The sequence below is a fragment of the Melanostigma gelatinosum genome, assembly GCF_949748355.1.
Source record: "Melanostigma gelatinosum genome assembly, chromosome: 24".
NCBI lineage: Eukaryota > Metazoa > Chordata > Actinopteri > Perciformes > Zoarcidae > Melanostigma > Melanostigma gelatinosum.
This window is the reverse complement of record NC_136657.1, coordinates 5,532,031-5,545,839: the sequence shown is the minus strand read 5'-3', so window position 1 is coordinate 5,545,839 and position 13,809 is coordinate 5,532,031. Positions and strand designations below refer to the sequence as shown.

General features: G+C 45.9%; 1 protein-coding gene across 2 annotated transcripts in view; it reads right to left on the bottom strand.

Annotated features, from left to right (window-relative positions):
* Positions 1–13,809, bottom strand: part of LOC306797347 (sodium/potassium-transporting ATPase subunit alpha-1) — a 39,204-nt gene that overhangs the window by 919 nt on the left and 24,476 nt on the right. For both annotated transcript variants that reach the window (XM_079296671.1, XM_079296672.1), the window contains 20 exons: positions 10,947–11,057; positions 7,859–7,918; positions 6,236–6,337; positions 5,977–6,078; positions 5,781–5,894; positions 5,498–5,632; positions 4,951–5,068; positions 4,534–4,802; positions 4,133–4,441; positions 3,553–3,687; positions 3,106–3,298; positions 2,832–3,007; positions 2,603–2,739; positions 2,118–2,268; positions 1,821–1,989; positions 1,546–1,700; positions 1,289–1,412; positions 1,027–1,172; positions 770–900; positions 497–598 (listed from right to left, as the gene is read on the bottom strand). In XM_079296671.1, the coding sequence (XP_079152797.1) occupies positions 497–598; positions 770–900; positions 1,027–1,172; positions 1,289–1,412; positions 1,546–1,700; positions 1,821–1,989; positions 2,118–2,268; positions 2,603–2,739; positions 2,832–3,007; positions 3,106–3,298; positions 3,553–3,687; positions 4,133–4,441; positions 4,534–4,802; positions 4,951–5,068; positions 5,498–5,632; positions 5,781–5,894; positions 5,977–6,078; positions 6,236–6,337; positions 7,859–7,918; positions 10,947–11,057 (2,939 nt within the window). The remainder of the gene's footprint in view (positions 1–496; positions 599–769; positions 901–1,026; positions 1,173–1,288; positions 1,413–1,545; positions 1,701–1,820; positions 1,990–2,117; positions 2,269–2,602; positions 2,740–2,831; positions 3,008–3,105; positions 3,299–3,552; positions 3,688–4,132; positions 4,442–4,533; positions 4,803–4,950; positions 5,069–5,497; positions 5,633–5,780; positions 5,895–5,976; positions 6,079–6,235; positions 6,338–7,858; positions 7,919–10,946; positions 11,058–13,809) is intronic.

Sequence of the window (13,809 nt, the reverse complement as noted above, 5' to 3'; positions counted from 1 at the left end):
CAGCAATCACTCGAGAAGAGAAAGGTGAGTGGATGGATGAGGAGACGGCGAGAAGATGAAAGGGTGGCGAGGACAAAAGGAGAGGAGAGGAAGACGCAGAACAATAACGAGGAGAAGAAGACGAGGAGACATGGAGACTTCAGCTCATGAGCCTGTTTTCTGTTTTTCTCTGTCGGGCAAAGAATCTCATCCGTACATTACTATAATAATAAAGATAAAACAGCACGTATTCAGTAAAACCATGTCAAAGCACTGATTGACAAGAAGCTTCTGGGATATGCAGTGAATGAACAGAAAATAGGATTTCATGGATTAACACTTTAACAGGGACACACTTAATGAATATTGTGCTCATGAATTCGCCTGCATACACGAAAAGAAACATTAACATGGAAACATAAAACCAAATAGTTGTCATTTGGGTAAATTCAATATCATGGCTGAGGGAATAATCCCAGATTGAGTATGTAATAGTCTGTGTGCAGGTTTTACTCACTTGAGAGGGTACATTCTGAGGGCAATGTCCATGCCGGGGCAATAGGACAGGAAGGCAGCCAGAGCTGTCTCCTCGAACAGACCAAAGATGAGGATACGGTTCCTGTGGAAGCAAAGAGTCAACACAGTGAGAACACTTTCACCGACGATGAAGCGATGAAGATATGAAACAATGAGTCTCTCAGAAATATTAGAGACAAAGCCCGGACTGCAGAAGTGCTGCATTTATTGTGTGAGGAAATAGAAGTCTGGAAGTGTCTGTATGTGTACGTACTTCATTCCCTGTTGCAGGATGGAGTTCCTCCTGGTCTTACAGATGATCAGATCGGCCCACTGGACCACCACGATGCTGGCGAAGAAAGCTGTGTGACATGTGAACTCTACGATCTTTCTGCGCTCGTACGTCTGGCGGACGGAACATTTAAAAAAAAAAAAGGATGAGCACAACTCCTCCTCTGTTCTTGCCTTGAATGTGAACATTCATTTTGGGCTTGGCATGGCAGCGTTATTAAGAACACGAGCACGACTCACCCACTGCTGTCCGTAGCTGTCTTCCAGGTCATTGACCGTCTTGTCGTCCCACAGCATTCTGATCCCCAGCAGGTCAATGGGGAGGAACCCGTTTTCAGCCAGGATCACGAAGTATGTGAAGAAGCCAGCTGTGGCCTGCATCATACCTAACAGAGAAGAAGAACTTTGATGGGTCTGCTGGAGACGGAGCGTCGCCCTCCCACAACATGGAAGAGGGTTCATTGAGAAACAGCACCAAATAACAACAATCATTCATGCTTACCGATCTGTCCGTATGCGATGCTGATGAGCCGCTCGTTCACCAGCTTGTCTGTTTTGGGGTTTCTGGGCTGCCTCTTCATGATGTCGCTCTCAGCTTCTTCATAAGCCAGGGAGATGGCAGGGACCTGGCAGACAACAAGTAAATAAAACACCAGTCAGTTCAGTATTTTCAATCTCTCTGTCACACAGAGTTGCTTTTATCGCGACTGAAACACGATTAAAAAAAACGTCTGTTATGCCGTCGCTCAAAGAGCTCACCATGTCAGTTCCCAGGTCAATGCAGAGGATGGTGACGGTTCCCAGGGGCAGAGGGATGTTGGCGATGATGAAGAAGAGGAAGGGGGAGATCTCAGGGATGTTACTGGTCAGAGTGTAGGCGATGGACTTCTTCAAGTTGTCAAAGATCAGTCGTCCTGATAAAGTGATGGAAAAATGAATATGGCGAGGAAAATTCAAGCGGTTACACGGATGCTTCTTGCGGTCTGTATTTCCACATTTCTGGAGGTATAATGAGCTTGGCTGCTAAGTCTTACCTTCTTCCACTCCGGTAACGATGGAGGCAAAGTTGTCGTCCAGCAGGATCATGTCAGCGGCCTGCTTGGAGACGTCAGATCCAGAGATACCCATAGCGACACCAATGTCAGCCTTCTTCAGGGCCGGAGAGTCGTTCACGCCGTCGCCCGTCACGGCCACAATGGCTCCCTGCAGAGACGGAGCACAGAAGACTTAGGTTAAACAACCACAAAGAATCGAGGACAACAGACATTTCCCAAAGCTTTTAATCCCAATTTGTGTCGGTGTTTGTTTCCTAAATCCTCTGTGACGCTCACCTGTCTCTGGCAACCTTCCACAATGATGAGTTTCTGCTGAGGGGAGGTTCTGGCGAAGACGATCTCAGTGTGGTACTTCAGCACATCGTCGAGCAGCTCTGCGGTCATTTCCTTCAGCTCACCGCCGTGGACAACACAGGCCTTGGCATCCCTGGAGAGGAAATCACAGCAGAATTAGGACAACAGTTGTAATCCCACATCCCGTTTCTGAGAGGAAAACTAAGGATGGGGGATAATCAAAAGAGGAAAATCATTGGGAAACAGGAAATTCCTTTCAAAAACAGGCAGCGTCACCCCTTGATTAAAATAATGGCACCATCAGCAAAAAGCTCTACATCTTAGCTCGACATCAGACCTTCACTTCAGACAATGAATACTTTTATTACATGGTACATATGTTTTGTATATTTTCATGTCTGTGTCTATATATTTAGAGACACAGGACCGCTCAGAACTGAGCTTTCGTATTTAGTATGTGTACTAACCTGGGGTTGACTTCTGAGACTGGTACATTCAGGCGGGCAGCAATGTCTTCAACGGTCTCGTTGCCTTCAGAGATGATGCCCACACCCTTAGCAATAGCCTTGGCTGTGATTGGGTGGTCACCTGTCACCATGATGACCTGAGGGAGAAGACAAGTATTAACACAGGACGCGACAATGTTTTTGGTCTTGAAATGATGCATACGTGTGCTGTGCAACTGGAAAAACTCACCTTGATTCCGGCGCTCCTGCATTTGCCGACGGCGTCGGGCACAGCAGCACGAGGAGGGTCGATCATGGACATGAGGCCGATGAAGCACAGGTTCTCAGTGGGGAAGTTCACCTCCTCCGTGTCAAAAGCAAAGCCCTCTGGGAACTGGTCATCAGGCATGCTGAAGTGGCAGAAACCTGGGTGAGACGGGAAGAAAATGCTTCACATATTACCGTTTCTCCACCAACATTTTGAAGACAAAAGGATGTAGCTTTAGAATGGAGCTGTGTTGTACCCAGCACTCTCTCGCCAAGTCCCCCCAGCTCAACGTAGGCGTTCTGGAACGCGTCCTTCATCTCGTCGTCCAGAGGCTGCTCTTTGCCGTGCAACAAGATGGTGGAGCAGCGGTCCAAAATCCTCTCTGGGGCGCCTTTCATCACCAGCAGGTGCTTGGTCTCTCCGGGAGTTGCATTCTTGTGGACGGAGAGCTGTGGGACGACAGGTAGGCTGGATTTTAAATCTCAAGTTACGCTGGAACTCATTCATCAAAAAGTGGTCGATGGAGACATGAAAGAACCCAACCACTAGAGGGCGCATATCAACATTTCCCTCCATTACCACCACTAGTATCGTCTTACAAAAGGTTTACTAAGTTTTTGGGGATTGAAATCTGCATCACTTCACCTGCATCGACAGGTTGAACAAAGGTAGAGGCTGTGGGGAAACTCTGTGGGTTGTTTACCTGATATTTGTTGGTGGAGTTGAAGGGGATCTCAGCAATCTTGTCGTATTTGTCTCTCATGCCGCCAACGGATCCACAGCACAGCTCAATACACTTGAGCAGGGCGGCTTCTGAGGCGTCACCGGCTACGTCTCTCTGTGGATTCAAGCCAAGGACAAAGAGTCGGATCATGTGGATCATGGAGTTATTGTAATATAGTGTACACAAAATCTGATATAACAGAGATACACTCAGAATATCCTTTGATAAAAGACGAGAGTTGTGTTTCTGATTTACATGTTACTATTCATAGCAGGTGGATGAAACAGATGAACTCAGACCATCTTAAATTGCAATGATTCGTTCCACAAAAAGACATTCATGATTAAAAGGAGGAAAAATATTCCATGAGGTGGAGATTCTGCTCTGTGCTTATTTACAAGAGATTGTGTTTCACCAAAAGCCAGGGATATCTTCCTCCGCTGGTGAATTGTTTCGACTCTTTAGTGGTCAGAATGGGTGAACTAGAGCAAAACGTTGAGTGTTTGGTAACCAGAAGAGTTAAGAGGAGGATATTCATCGAAGGTAATAAGCTTTTCACCTTCAGGATGGGGACGTTGGACTGCTCTGCCAGGAAGACGGCGCGGTTACACAGTCCGGCGACTCTGGCCAGGGCAGCCCAGGTGGCAGAGCTCTTGTCGAAGGAGGTGCCGCTCTGGTTCTCTGTGGTGTCGGCCTCGTGGATCTGGTTGTCGAACCACATGTGGGCCACGGTCATCCGGTTCTGGGTCAGGGTGCCGGTCTTGTCGGAGCAGATGGTGGAGGTGGAGCCCAGGGTCTCGACAGCTTCCAAGTTCTTCACCAGGCAGTTCTTCTTCGCCATACGCTTAGCAGTCAGAGTCAGACACACCTGGAGACGGGAATCAAGTGTTTCAGCTGTAACATCTCAGTCTTTGAACCTATCGAAAATGAGACTCGGGGCAGAAATGCTGGAGAACTCACGGTGACGGTAGCCAGGAGACCTTCTGGCACGTTGGCCACAATGATACCGATGAGGAAGATGACGGCCTCCAGCCAGCCGTACCCGAGGATGAGCGAGAGGACGAAGAAGGAAACGCCCAGGAAGACGGCCACGCCGGTGATGATGTGGATGAAGTGCTCGATCTCCTTGGCGATGGGAGTTTTGCCGCCATCCAGACTGGACGCCAGGGTGGCGATGCGACCCATGACGGTGCGGTCTCCGGTGTTGATGACGACTCCGTTGGCGGTACCTGGAGAGAGCAACAGATTGTCTCCATAAATAGCCCTTTCACAACTTTCATATTCCTCTAACTTCAACTTAACTTTCATCAAATGAAATCTGTACACAACGAATTTTGACGCAGTGAGTTTCGTGTTGTCTGTTTGTTAGTTCGCTACCTTCAACACAGTTGGTGGAGAAGAAAGCAATGTTCCTGGTTTCCAGCGGGTTGTCGCTGGAGAAGTCAGGAGTACGAGTCTGAGGCTCGGATTCACCGGTCAGAGAGGAGTTGTCCACCTGAAGGAGTGAGAAGTAAAGCAAGACTGAAACACCAAAGACATCCAGAGGAGTGAGAGTGACGTGATGTCTACAGGACAGTGTAAAAAAAACAATGACTGCCATTGTTGAGAGGGAGAACAGAAGAAGATGCATTTAATCCCAAATAAAACTTCAACTGAGGAACAACTCGAGTGAGTCAAAAGAAACATGAGAATAAAAAAAGTAAACTGATGCTTAACAACCACACCTGTCAACATATAGTACTTCCCATCAGATGTTAATCAGCTCTAACCATGACAGACTGTACGGTGTGTGAGTAAATCATGACTTATTTTGTCTCAGTATCCACTTGATCCATGTTTGTACTCAAAAACAATAAAAATGCAGAAATATTGAACATCTTAAGTGCGGTTGAAGCCACTGCTCCAAAGTCTTTGAGGTACGGACCTTGCAGCCATGAGCAGAGACGATTCGCAGATCCGCTGGGATCCGGTCTCCACCCTTCACCTCCACCAAATCTCCGGTCACCACCTCCTCAGCGTTGATGCTCTTCTTCTCGCCGTCGCGGATGACCAGGGCATGCTACGAGAACAACGGTAGAATATGTGTTTTCAGGGCAATTTCTGAACAGGATTATCTACAATCGTATTCCCAGTAGCGAGAGATTGTGCAACGTGTTGTATTATTTGTCACTGTCTTGATTGTAGGAAGTAAGTCAGGAGAAACTCACCTGTGGGACCAGGTTCTTGAAGGAGTCCATGATCTTGGAGCTCTTGGCCTCTTGGTAGTAGGAGAAGCAGCCAGTGATGATGACGACAGCAGAAAGCACGACACCCAGGTACAACTGCAGAAGGAGAGAAAAGACTCAGTCAGTTCATCTTCGGTGGTATCAACTCCTTATCTCACGCTAACAAAGACCCCCTTACGTTATCGTTGGCCGGTTCGTCTTCTGCGAAAGCCTGGATACCGTAAGCCAGGAAGCAGAGGAGGGCACCAATCCACAGCAGCATGGAGAACCCACCAAACAGCTGGAAAACACCATAAAACAACATGCAACTTTCAAGACGTTGCCGGTTTTCACAGTCTGCAAAGAATCAATTAGCATTTCTAAAATTTGAGTATGCAAAACAGCATTCTGTGGCACTCCTGACGAATACAGTTCAGCTGAGGAGAAGTGACTTTTACCTGTCTACAGAACTTGACCCATTCGGGCGTTGTGGGGGGAGGTGTGAGGGCGTTGGGGCCATCTCTGGCCAGGATCTCTTTTGCTCTGGAGTTGGAAAGACCCTAAAAAAGAGACATGAAAAAATGTTTTCACACGGTTTGAGTTAAGTATGTGTTGTTATGTCAGTGTAAACTGAGGAAAATTAGAAAAGGAAAACCTGTCAGTCCTGTTTTTTGTTCTGCTACTTTACAGCTTTGGGACAAGGACGAGTCTTTTTTCATGCCAAACGGCTTTATTTGCTCAACACACACACACCGCTAGTACTTGAGGAGGTGGTGGATTAAAGTTTGAAACAAAAACATCAGCAACCCCATCGACAGGAAGAAAGAACTCCGCAATCTTACAATGACTGCTTCCTCCTTCAATAATCGGTGTAATTAGACAACAAAAACGTGCAGTTAGCTGTCATTCACAGCTTGGGATGTGGAAAGAGTGATAACAGAGTGAGCGGGAGACAAGACAATCAGGTTGTATCTCGGCTGTTATTGAGCCGTGCGTACTTAAACACGGTCATGGTTTTCTTAAAGTGTAAAAAAAAAAGGAGAAGAAATCAAAGAAAGTGTGATTGAAGGTCTCTTTGGAGGGCGACCAGGAGTAAACCTCACAGAGTGCTGCAGTAAATGAGTCCTAAAACCAGGAAATGAGTTTGCATTTTCCAGTTCCCTCGTCTCAAAGTCTGTAATTAGCACAAGCTGAACAGATTTTCTTTGACATAAATGCGTCAGTAAACCTCCTACTAGTGAATTTCGAAGCTTTTACATGTCTTAAAAAAGGCTAACAAGCGGCCGAATGAAACTACAAGACGGCATCACTCAGAACACTAATCCGCCCTTGGCTTAGTGGTGGTGACGTGAAGTCATGTGACCCTGGTCTCGTTCCTCTATAGCCTATCGTTGTCGTATTGCATTCAGCATCATGCACTTGTGTTTGCCACAGAGCTGATTTTCTGCAATAATCCAAATGGAAAATCCCATCGGCTTTTAGTTGAGGGAACCGGTGCGATGCTAACTTCCGGGTTGGCCGACAAAAACAAAAAACGTCATCCCTGCAGCGCTCTATAAGACCGGTGTTCCTGCGTGAATGAAGTCTTTGTTTTGGATCAAACCGAGACAGATCAGACTTCAGAGGATAATCAGCATCAGTGGAGCATTTGGCCAGTGTGCGGCTCTACTGGGTTGTGTAATGGGATTCTGTGCGTGTGTCCTCAGCGTGATGAAGACCATGGTCCAAACAGGAAAATTACATTTTGTGTAGCAGCTGAGTTTCCCCCTTTTTCAATACAAAGTGACATTTAATGACTCTTTGAAAGGTTCAGTCACAGAAATCACAACTTTTCCCTTCCTCCCTCTAGTGGTTTCCAGCCATGCAGACAGTTTTGTATCTACTTAATGAACAGACTGGGACTGACCCATTAAAATCATTGCCCCGACGTGAGTTACTACTTTGCACTAATCTAACGCACAAAATATCTACAAGTGAAAGTGCGTCTGTGCTTTCGACCTCAGTTTGTACTGTGACATCTTCCCTGGCCTCTGGCTTTATCTGCCTCTGTGGCTCACACACACACACACACACACACTCACCCTGGTTAGGTCGGTCCCATATTTTCTGTGGAGTTCATCCAAGGTTAGTTTGTGATCATCCTATGGAAAGAGAGAGAGAGATTGAGAGACATTTGTTAAACCAAGCTAAAACCCCTGTCATTCTAAACCTGCAGATATTATCTCCTTTGAGGATAACAAAATGTGCCGTCAGGTCCTCCAGAGGGACACAGGGAACATAACGATGACGTGGTGAAATGATGGATGCACGCCGGTCCATACAGCCATGAGCTCAGTTACAAACGGACTCATCCGAACAGTTTGCTGCCAGTAAACAGCCCGACTGATACACTGGTGTTTGCTCCACAGAGTAATGCTCATCTGTTGAACTCACGTCAGCAGCGGTGTCATCAACATGAATTTGTTGGATGATTTAATCACAGAAAGTGTTGTTTCAGGTAATTAATTGATCATAGAGTCTATCATTTCGAAAAAGGGCTCACCCGGTAGCAATCTGTTCATTATTAAATGAAAGAGCCGAGGGAAAATGCAAATTACAGCGGATCTGCAAATGAACAACCAGAGAATCGGGCACATTCATTGAAGAACGCCTACAGCGAGTGAACGAACAGAGATTCTTCCAGCGTCAATTGTACGATCTGTAGTCATATCTGACTCCCACCTTTCATTTTTGTCATTCTACGAAACAACAAAGCATTGTGGGCTTTATACAAAACGCAGGAGAGTGAAACATCCCCCGTAAAGACGCCAACGCTGGTTCACTCACGTAGGTGACAAATTCTTGAATTTTCCATTGCGGCACATCGTTTTCTTTCCCCCAGCGACTACTTCCCCCATGAAATAAAAGCTGCACAGCCTGCTGCATCCGGACAAGATATCCGTTCTATAAATAAAAATGTTGAATGTAATGTCATAGGAACCTGTTCATGATTTACCAGTGACCTGTTTTATGAATGACGTTTGCGTAAAAGCACATTTCCTCTGATAGACGGCAGCTTTGTTCCCGGCTACTGTTGGTCTACAGTGAATGAATGAATGAAGCATCAGTTCACACCCCTCAGTGTGTCCCATTGTGTTACGTAAGTACAAGTTTACATTGACCGCTTAAAGCATAATGTCTCACATCCACTGCTTGAGTATACACGAGTCCTGTGTGAACTTAAGACATTTGCATAATGGTAATTTGAACACAATTGTGTTACGCTTGTCAGCAGTTCTTCTGAAGCCTGCGGGGCATTTCTTCAGCAGCTTTGATAGTGCGGCTCGTAAGCACACACATATTTAAATCCTGATTGGATGTCCTAACACACACACAACACACACACACGCCTGCACTACTTTCTTGTGGACGGTTGATGTTGCACATGATTCTATATTTGGCATTTTCTGTTGGACTTTGTCTCATTTCATAAAATCACTGGCTGCTATGTGTTGCTATGGGAATATTCCGCTGGACTTTGACGCCTCAGTTAATTGCATGACGGTGCAATAATGATTAACATGTCGGCTTCATGGGCTCCATAGAGACACACCGTCACACTTATTACTCCTTTGCTACTTACTGTTCTTAAACCGTGGCTCAAATGTGAAACCTGAGGATCATCAATACCCTGTTGCCCTTTCTGTGTTCCCACAATCAAACCCTCTGAGGACACGAAGTGCTTTGGACAGTAGGCAGACACACTAAAGACACCGCCTGCTGTTGATTGCAGTAAATGATATGCTGAGTTAAGGAGGTCATGGCACTTAGATGTCCTTCAGCGGCGGCAGACTTTGAGATCTGGTTAAAGCGTACCGAGGACAATAATCATTAATATGTCACAGAGATGGAAACTTTACTACCTAATGACCCACAGCACTCTGTGACCTGTGGAGTGACATTGGGCAGAGACCGTTGCAGACAAATCCCCACGAATTAAAGAATTAATTGTAAAACTGGCAACAAGCCATCACATTCATATAAATGTAGTTTTTTGAAAAGTTACTTTAGTTCAGCGAAAAACTGACAGCGTCAAGCAACCTTCACTAGACCCTGTGAAAGTCAAAGAGCAGCTTACAGCAAAATGGCAGAAAATGATCATTATGATATGATCCAATCATCAGGGAGACATTTGAACATGTGCCCTTGTATCTACGTCGGCCTTTGAGCTGAACTTGAGACCTGAATCCGCCTCCTTGTGAGCTGACCTTGTGAAGGACACTATCCTACAAGACAAAAGACACTTTGTCTCCAACGAGACGTTTTACGGGTTTGTGTGGACCGCCGTACGAGAGAAGAGCAAGATACTGGAAGCTGCAGATGAAACAACTTTAATAAATGTATATCTGCCTGTGAAACGCCACCGTTTTAACAGACAGTGGGCGGAATGATCGCTCGTCTCCGTTATTGGGGATGAACTGAACGCCTCGCTGACCTTGCAGGCCGAGAAAGAAGAAGAAAAAGCTGACACGAGTGGAAACTCGACTGAACTGTTCTACACAGGAAAACCACGAAACCTCTCCGCGTGCAACTTAACAACTCTGCACATTTCTGGTATCTGCATGATTGTGGCTGGAGGTGAAATGAAACGACACGTGATCTGAACTCAGAATCAGATTCATTTGTGTTTACGGGCCGCAGAAAAAGGAGCAGTTCATATGTTTTGAAGACAATAATGACAACAGAGCCTCTGACCCGGCGTTTCAGCGTTGAAAGCTAATCTAGATAAGCGTGACTTAGACGTTAAGTACAGCTGTGAACTCCTTAATAACATGTGACAGCACATGCAGGCGTGTAAGTAGCAATCTTTATGAAATACGGGTCAGACAGCTACGTCTCATGTGACCAGCCGAGAGGTCAAAGCAGGGGTTTGTCTGACTGTAACACTGCTGTGACCGATGGCAGTGGCCAAGAGTGTTAACATGGCCTGAATAAAGCTGTCATTAAGCATGAGGCAGACAATGTACGAGAGGACAATGGTTGTTAAGTTAAACGCGGTCAACGCCTGTTCCTCTCGGCTCGAATCCAGTCAGATTTTGCAAGTTACAGCACTTTTAAAAAGTGAAATATCGCCTTACGGAAATACAGTTTACAATTACAGAGTGGTTTTACATTTCTTTGTGTACTCACCAGGTCAACTTCTTTCTTCAGTTCCTCCATATCCTTCTCCCCTTTAGCCTTCTTCGATTTCTTGTCCTTGCCATCGGAGGTTGGCGCCAATTTGTACTCATCTTTCCCTCTCTGGATTGAAGAAAGTGAGAAAAAGTAAGCTTCTGAACAACACCGAGCACACGTGGTAAGTTTGCGCCAAGGCTTCCTCTTAAGTTGCACCAGCAGAGGCGCAGAGCGGTGTCAACTTTGCTGTTCAAACATGCTGTAAAACCTGTGTTAACCATTGTTAGAGGGATCGTGAATGACTCATGAATATCTCAGATAAAAAAAAAACAAGTTTGAAGAGTTCCCTGAAACTGTGAACAAATAAACTGAACGCATGCACAGAGCATTTCGAAACTAACTGTCACGCTTAACCAATGACTCAAGCTCAAAACTGAAAAGCACAACCAGCTTAACCTTAACCTAAAGACTCTTGAAAAACTAGTCCAAAACATGTGACAAAGCTCCAATACTTACTCCCAGCCCCATGGTTGCAGTGCAAGTCTGAGAAAACTCAATCCAATTGTCTTTTTAAATTGCAACTTTCCTACTCCGCCTCTCTCTCTCTCTCTCTCTCTCTCTCGCTCTCACACACACTTTCTCTCTCTCACACACTCAGCCCTGAGTCTTCCGCACTCTCCAGAGCAGAGATAGGTTGCTCTGCATTAGCATACCTTTATACCCACAACTGGCTCACCTGCCCTGAGAGGAGGAGCTCGTGGGGGGGGGGGGGGGGGTTGGGAAGAGGTAAAACAAAGGTAAAAAAAAAGGGATGCAGCGGTGGAGGAGGACTACAGGAGAAAGGGGAGGGGTAGATCTTGCTCAACTTCCCTGTTTTGTTCTCACCGCTTCCGCTCCTCTTCTTTCGCTCTTACCCATTCAGCTTCGTGACGACCTTTACATGCGACAGGTGGGCGGTTTGGACAACCAAGACGCCCTCCGAGTGTGCGCGCTCCGTTTACAGTACAAACAGGGATGAACGAATGAAAAAGAAACAGTGGATGGTGGAAAAGGAATGGGAGAGGGATAAAATCAGAGCTCTTTAGGTGAAAGTCCAGCTCTGCGCAGAGCTGAAAGATGCATTTGAATAACAAAGACCCAGAAAGAAAAAGGTGAGACGCTGACAAAGACTTGGGAGGAAGGTTGAAGAAAACCTCACAGCAGAGATAACGAGTGGAATGCAAAGGGAGGAACCCTTTAGCGTTCCCTCGCTCTCTGAGGTCAATGTGGCCTGGAAGAAAGCTACCTTGAAATTGATTCTGAAGTCCTTTCGCCTCATGAAAAGTCAGAATGTCTCTCACAATGCGAACACATTGTGTTCAGATATAGATTCACATCGCTGCCACACTGCGTGAGCTCAAACAGGTCGTTGGCTGACTGGGATTAATATACGTTAATCATCCACAGAAACGCACGGAAATCTGGTTTGAAACCCAGTTCAGGTGAGATTTAGGTTTCTCGTCCAACCTTGAGCAAAGCTCAGCTGCTACTAAACCAGCAAATGGATATTAATACTTGATTCATTGGTCAAAGTGTAAGCCCCACCCTGGTGTTCCTGCGGTGAGCAGAAACTAGGCAAAGCCATAAAGTTGAACTGAGAGTGTTTTAAATGAATGATTGAGCCACACAATGACCCGCACACTCACTGTGTCCTTGAACAGACAAAGGGATTTCTCAACTGGTCAACAAGCTGGTACAGAAAAGCAAAATACTAAAAGTAACTCTGGCTTTATCTTTTATCTGTGGCTGCCACCTTAGCTCGTGACCCTGAAGTCCCTCACACAACCAACAAGTGGCTTTCCTGTTCACTGAAACTCTCAGGGAGGAGGAGGGCTTGTCCTTGTTGGCCGGCTGGCAGCTGGATGTGTTTGTAGTAAACTTCCTACTGTTTATAGTCACTAGACTATGCAGGGAGGCATACAAAGATGAGGGGAGAGTGTGAAATAGAAAAAAGATAGACGAGAGCAGTCAAGTTTTAGGTATATCTGCAGCTCATGCTGCTGCAGCAGAATGCCGGCCTCGGCAACCTGCCACGGCAGCGCAGTCGGCAGTGCATTGAATTCAATTTGTTCCAAATCCACTCATGAGGAGAAAGAGCACGGTGATGCAAGAGACAGATAAAGGGAGAAAGGTTGAGAGAACCCTGAAGGGGACAGTTCAACCCAAAATAAAATTCAATGACATACGACCACACCTTCTATTCAAACACATTCACACACACACACACACACACTCATTGAGACTTTCTGTTTACACTTTTATCGGCGGGATTTCTACTTGAGCATGTTTAAGTCTTTGGGAAATCGACCTCCCACGCAGCAGTGATGTCTCTCCTGCGTCTATAAAACCAAAGGAGCAAACCATGATGGAGCCTCAGCGGCCCCCTCAGAGTTTTTATGCGGCTGTCGGGGGGTTTCAGCTCCATAATTAATGCAGTGTACATTCTTGTTTAACCCCAAACAACGCTCTGACAATCATAAACAGTTTGGGAAGCGAAGACGTAAACATGGCCTTTGGAATGTCATTGTAGGCGGAGTACAAGGAGTAATACTGATATTATCAGAGTAAACATACCAGTAAGTAAACTGTCACTTAAAGGCCATATTAGAGCGGGATTCGGAGACTATATTCACAGCTAAACACCACTAGTGGTATGCGAGGGAGTATTTGTTCTTACTTTTTAATACGTTCTGTGCGTTCTCTTTCTCCTGAGAGTTTCTCGACACGAGTTTAGGGCATTAATAAGTCACTCTGGCTCCAGCGGCCTGAACAAAATGTACATTTAAATGTTCCTTTGGCTAAGCATGTACATGCGGGTACATTGTAAATGTTTCACTCG